Source organism: Drosophila pseudoobscura, chromosome 4, assembly GCF_009870125.1.
Source record: "Drosophila pseudoobscura strain MV-25-SWS-2005 chromosome 4, UCI_Dpse_MV25, whole genome shotgun sequence".
Taxonomy (NCBI): domain Eukaryota; kingdom Metazoa; phylum Arthropoda; class Insecta; order Diptera; family Drosophilidae; genus Drosophila; species Drosophila pseudoobscura.
This window is the reverse complement of record NC_046681.1, coordinates 11,754,990-11,760,110: the sequence shown is the minus strand read 5'-3', so window position 1 is coordinate 11,760,110 and position 5,121 is coordinate 11,754,990. Positions and strand designations below refer to the sequence as shown.

Sequence of the window (5,121 nt, the reverse complement as noted above, 5' to 3'; positions counted from 1 at the left end):
TACGCGCCACCAAAAGCCATAAAATTTAATTTATTTGTCTCTAATAATTTCCCATGGCAACTGTTTGTTCTGCAAATAAGAGGGGCATCAGGGGTATATAGGGAGCGGTGTGCACACAATCCCTCTCTCTCTCTCTCTCTCTCTCTCTAACCACCTGCCTTTAGGGTATCTTCAGGGTCCAGCATTGTTATGGAATGGCTTAAGGCTTCCCCAGAGCTCTGATGAAGCAACAAGAAGATGGACAAACACACACACACACACCTCCACCTCGGCCCAACACTTGATTTGGTTTGCGTGCCACATTTGAATTGAGCTACAGCTCAAGTTGAAGGACCGCTCGTAAAGTTGCCTTCTCCCTACCTCCCCTGCCCACACTTAAGCGCAATTGGTGGCGGCCATAAAACTGGAGGCCAAACAGAGGCAGGGCCCAAGCAATTAGTACGTTCTGGCCAGCACACAAATTGAAACTAAATACTGGTTAATAATTGAACCCCAATAGAACCCCAAAGCTGCAGTTGGTTGCATTTTCCCTTCTTCTTCTTTTTTGTTTTATTATTGCCTTGGCTGAAAGGAGGGAAGGTCCGGGTCGAGATTTCAAGCCAAACAATTGACTTATCATTTGACTTTGTACGGCAAATCCCAGAGGAGAAATCAAACGGAAGGGGGCGGGGCTAAACAATGGCGAAATTCCACGCAATCGGCTTATGCTGCTGCTGACATTGTTGCTGCGGTTTGATGTCCGCCCTCTGGGCGCAGGACAACCCAGCAACAACGACAATGGCAGCAGCGGTGGTTGTCCCGCAGTGTAGCCAAAATGCGAAACAATGAACCGCATAGAGAGAATCAACAATAGCTTTAGAATCGGGCATGGGGCATGGGGCATGGGGCATGGGGCATGGGTGTTCCCCCCAGCCCCTCTCCCAAGTTCAGAGCAATTAAAGCCACGGTTTTCTGCTGACCTTATTTTCTAGAATAAAACTGCAATTTTATGTTTTCTTTTATTTACTTTCTATATTTCTCTGGCAAGGGACAAGCCCTAAAAAAAGTATGCCAAAGAAATTAAGTGCTGGAAATTATTAAAGGAGCGCGGAAACCACAGTACTTATTATTGAGGCTAAAATTATAACAATTTTTTGCTGAAATGCGGATATTACAGTAGTATTGAAAACTTTTAGTGTTACAATATTTTTTCGTTCCCAAAAGTATTCTGGTTGAACAGGCAGCGAATCGATTTATATTAAATATTTTCTTATTTCAATTAAATATATTTCATATGTAAATTAAATATATTTTATATTTAATGAAATATATTACATAATTAAATAAGAATATATATCATAATTAAATTAAATATATTCTTATTTAAATTAAATCTTTTCTTATTTGAATTAAATACATTTCATATTTAAATGAAATTACAATTAAATATTTGCATAAGTAATTTAAATATATTTCATATTTAAATTAAATATTTTCTAATTTAAATGAAATTTGTTCTTATTTAAATTAAATATATTTCATATTTCAATTAAATATATTTCATATTTAAATTAAATTACAATTAAATATTTTCTTTAGTAATTTAAATATATTTTATATTTAAATTAAATATTTTCTATTAACAAAAAATTTTTATTAGTTAAGTTTAATCTTTTCTTATTTCAAATAAATATATTTCATATTTCATTTAAATATTTTCTAATTTAAAAGAAATTTGTTATTATTTAAATTAAATATATTTCATATTTAAATTAAATTACAATTAAATGTTGTCTTAAGTAATTTAAATATATTTTATATTTAATTTAAATATATTTCATATTTAAATTGAATATTTTACATATTGAAATTACATTTATTTTATATACATTTTACATTACATTACATTACATTTTTATTTATTTCATAAAAATGTTTTTTACTTATGATCTACTATTTATTTTAAATTTTTTATATCTTCAGATTAAGTATGGGCCATGTTAAAAAAAGCCATTTCAATATATCTATGTTTAATTCGAAGGGAATTCTATTTATTTTTTATACTCGTATGTATGTAAAATATTTATTTAAAAATCAAATGTTTTATTTATATATGGATGTGTTTCTCTTTACTACACGCTTTTTTCTGAGAGCCTTAATAGCATATTTATCCCAAATTGGTCCATGCCCGAGATGGCTACAGAGCGAATGCTAGATTCCCTATTCCATACGTTCTTTGTCTTGGATTTATTGGCAAATTATCAGCGTCGAACGCTTGCTAACCAAAAAAAAAAAACTTTTAGAAATTTGCATAAGTTTGCTTAGCAATTGAAATTCCCTCTTCACTGAATTGAATCCTTTTCTTTCCCGTTTTTTTTTTTCTGTACCCAGCTTTTTAGGTGGAAGGAGGCGAGACGGATAAAGGGGAGCCACAACGAACTGAGATAAAAATTCAATTAAGACCCGGCCCCCATTCCAACAACGAACACCTTTTGTCAACTAATTACATGTCGGCAGCCAGGCCAGGCCAGGCCAGCCCCCCCGATGGCCGACGAAAGGTTAAAGTAATTTGCAGAGAAGCGTTCTTTGGCTTTTAATTGGAAAAAAAAAATACGCTTTCGCATTGAGTGACAAAGGTGTGATTTATTATATTGAATTGCTTTTGGGTCTTTTTTTTTCGTTGCCTTTCTCCGAATTCTTTTTGCTTTGCTTCGCTTTCAATTGTCTGCAAAGTTTCTTGTTTACTGATTTTGTTGGCCCAGCAATTGGCATTTAAATTAAGCTGAAATTTGTTTTTCAATACTTGAAAAGGGTTTCAAATGGTTTGTTTAGGTGGAAACGCAAAGGACGTGTTCTAAAATTAAATATCTGTGGCTCCTGAAACGGATCTTCCGTCTGACTTAACTAACTTGTGTCTGTCTGGCTAGTCAATTAACAAAGAACACTAAAGTTGAACTTATTCAACTTAAAATCGATGGCGTCGAGTATTTTTTCCGGCTCAAAGAGGCCTGTAGGACGCACCTCACGCAGCAGCTGTTTGACACTAAGTGCTGTGAGACGTACGAGCGAGAGGAGCGTCTTGAAGTCCTCGCTCGGATGGTTGTCCCTCCATTTGCACACAGCTCGAAAGATATCAATTTCGGGGGCCGCAAACTTGTCCCGTCGCAGGAGTTCCTCAAGTGATTCCTTGGACAGTTGTGCGAAGGAATCATGTTTTACTATATCGGAGCCATTGTTGTCGATGAAATCGAGGCATTCTTCAGCCCGCTGGTTGAGATTGTTACGACGTGCGACATCCAGGATCGTGCACACATTACTGACAGAAAGATTCTGCTGCAGGTATTTGTCTACGCCCGTCTCGACGACCTGCAACCCGTAAAGATGGGCCAAATCGAGCACATCGATAATGGTGTCAACGTCCAGTGTGGACAGAGGCATCTTCCCCGAGTAGAGATATCCCAGGATTAACTTGAAGGCTTCAAGCGGCACCTCCAGCCGAACTTCCCGTTGGTTCGACTCAGCGAAATCGCCGTATAGCAAAGCACGGAAGTACTCACAACGCGTCGCCAGAACGAGACGGTGGCCCGGCAGCCGCTGATCCTCCACCAGGAACTCCACGTCCGAGTAGGGCTCGTTCATGCAGAGACTGGCCATGTCCGCGACGAAGCTGTCGATCTCGTCGATGTTTTCCACAGTGGTCCCTTGATTTTTCTGGCTGCTCATTTTCGTCGCTGTATCTTTCTGTGTGGAATGGAAAAAATGATGTCTAAAAGTGTATTCTTTGTGTTCCATAAACTCACTTTAAGCGCGCATTCAATGAATGGATTCAATGAAACGATGCCGAACGCACTGTTGAAATTAAGTTTGTTTTGTGCCTTTTTTTTGTTAATTTAATTGGTTTGCCAGCTCCTACTGTGTTTCGTTTATTTAGGCTTGAACATATCGATGTACGATATATGGAAAAGTTGCGTTGCTTGTGGTTCCGTGGAGCGATCTTTTGAACCAGTTTCTAGAGCGTCGAAGGGCGCTTAAGTTTGGTTGACTACTGTTTTAAAGAAAGAATGAAAAATAATAGAAAAATGATATCTTTTGCTTTCCCTGGGCCAGCAAAAAATTTCGAACTTCCTTAACAATTTTTAATTATCAGTCGGAGGTATTTTTTTCGTACCCTATAGCTATATAGATAGCTCCTAAATTGGCCAATAATTATTGGAAACGGAAACCTCTTCCCTTCCAGGAATCCATGAGATACCACTGATGCCGAAAGAGAGAGAGAGGAAATTAATTTATTGAACAGCTGCCAAGGCGCCACAAAATTTGAATATAGCTGCCGGTTACAATTTAATTAAAAATTCCCCTCGTCTGCGACAAGTCCAGGAAGAAACATCAAAGTTTTGCCTTTTGCCCGGAAGTGGAAAGGCGGCACGGGGATGGGCGGAAACTCTCTCTGGCTAGCTTAAAAAAGTGTGCAAAAGGGAATTTCAATATTGGCATCAACAAATTCGTATAGATTATACAATTGTTGGATACGATTCCGATTCGCCCCTTCTTTTTGGTTAATTATATTTTAGAGATGTATGTACCTGGGGGGGGGGGGGAGGGGGGGATAAATAGGAAATTAAAATCACCAACTGATCCCGTTTAATGGAGTATTTTCCATTCATTGATATCGCTTTGGGCGCTGCAGCTGCCAAATGAAGTGAATTGACTTGATAGAATAAATCATTTGAATATCAATTCAATCTTTGATTCCATTGAATTATTTGTCACAATTTTTTGGTAAATCGTTTCTCGACCAAAAGTGAAAAATTAATTTTCCATAAATTTCAATGCGATTAGTTCCTATGGCACCGGGAATGGCAATTTATGTCGCAATTTCCTTGTCAACATTCTGCTCTCACATAGATACGGATACACGCCCCCACACACACACACACACACACACACGCCCATAAATTATAAGACCCCCCCCCCCCCCCCCACATATGGCACAGAGCTCTTTGGCAGAAAACTTAATTGCCTCTGAGTCTCGTCCTTACTCTAATAGTCTTATAAAATAAACACTGTAAATTATCAAACAGGATTTTTGTCGTCCCCGGCAATGGAGCGGTTTCGGAGGTGCGCAGAGCCCTTAAGTGCGCT

At 37.9% G+C, this 5,121-nt stretch overlaps 1 protein-coding gene across 1 annotated transcript; it reads right to left on the bottom strand.

Moving 5' to 3' along the window:
- Nucleotides 1–2,602: 2,602 nt before the first annotated feature.
- LOC6903485 (BTB/POZ domain-containing protein 9-like) lies at nt 2,603–3,855 on the bottom strand. The gene is made up of 2 exons (XM_002132328.3): nt 3,780–3,855; nt 2,603–3,720 (listed from the first exon to the last, which is right to left on the bottom strand). The coding sequence occupies exon 2, from the start codon at nt 3,700–3,702 to the stop codon at nt 2,911–2,913; it is 792 nt and encodes a 263-aa protein (XP_002132364.3). The 5' UTR covers nt 3,703–3,720; nt 3,780–3,855; the 3' UTR covers nt 2,603–2,910.
- Nucleotides 3,856–5,121: the final 1,266 nt, after the last annotated feature.

Bases quoted from the DNA above. Each gene is read 5' to 3' on its own strand.
- LOC6903485 (XM_002132328.3), bottom strand. From the start codon at position 3,702: ATGAGCAGCCAGAAAAATCAAGGGACCACTGTGGAAAACATCGACGAG.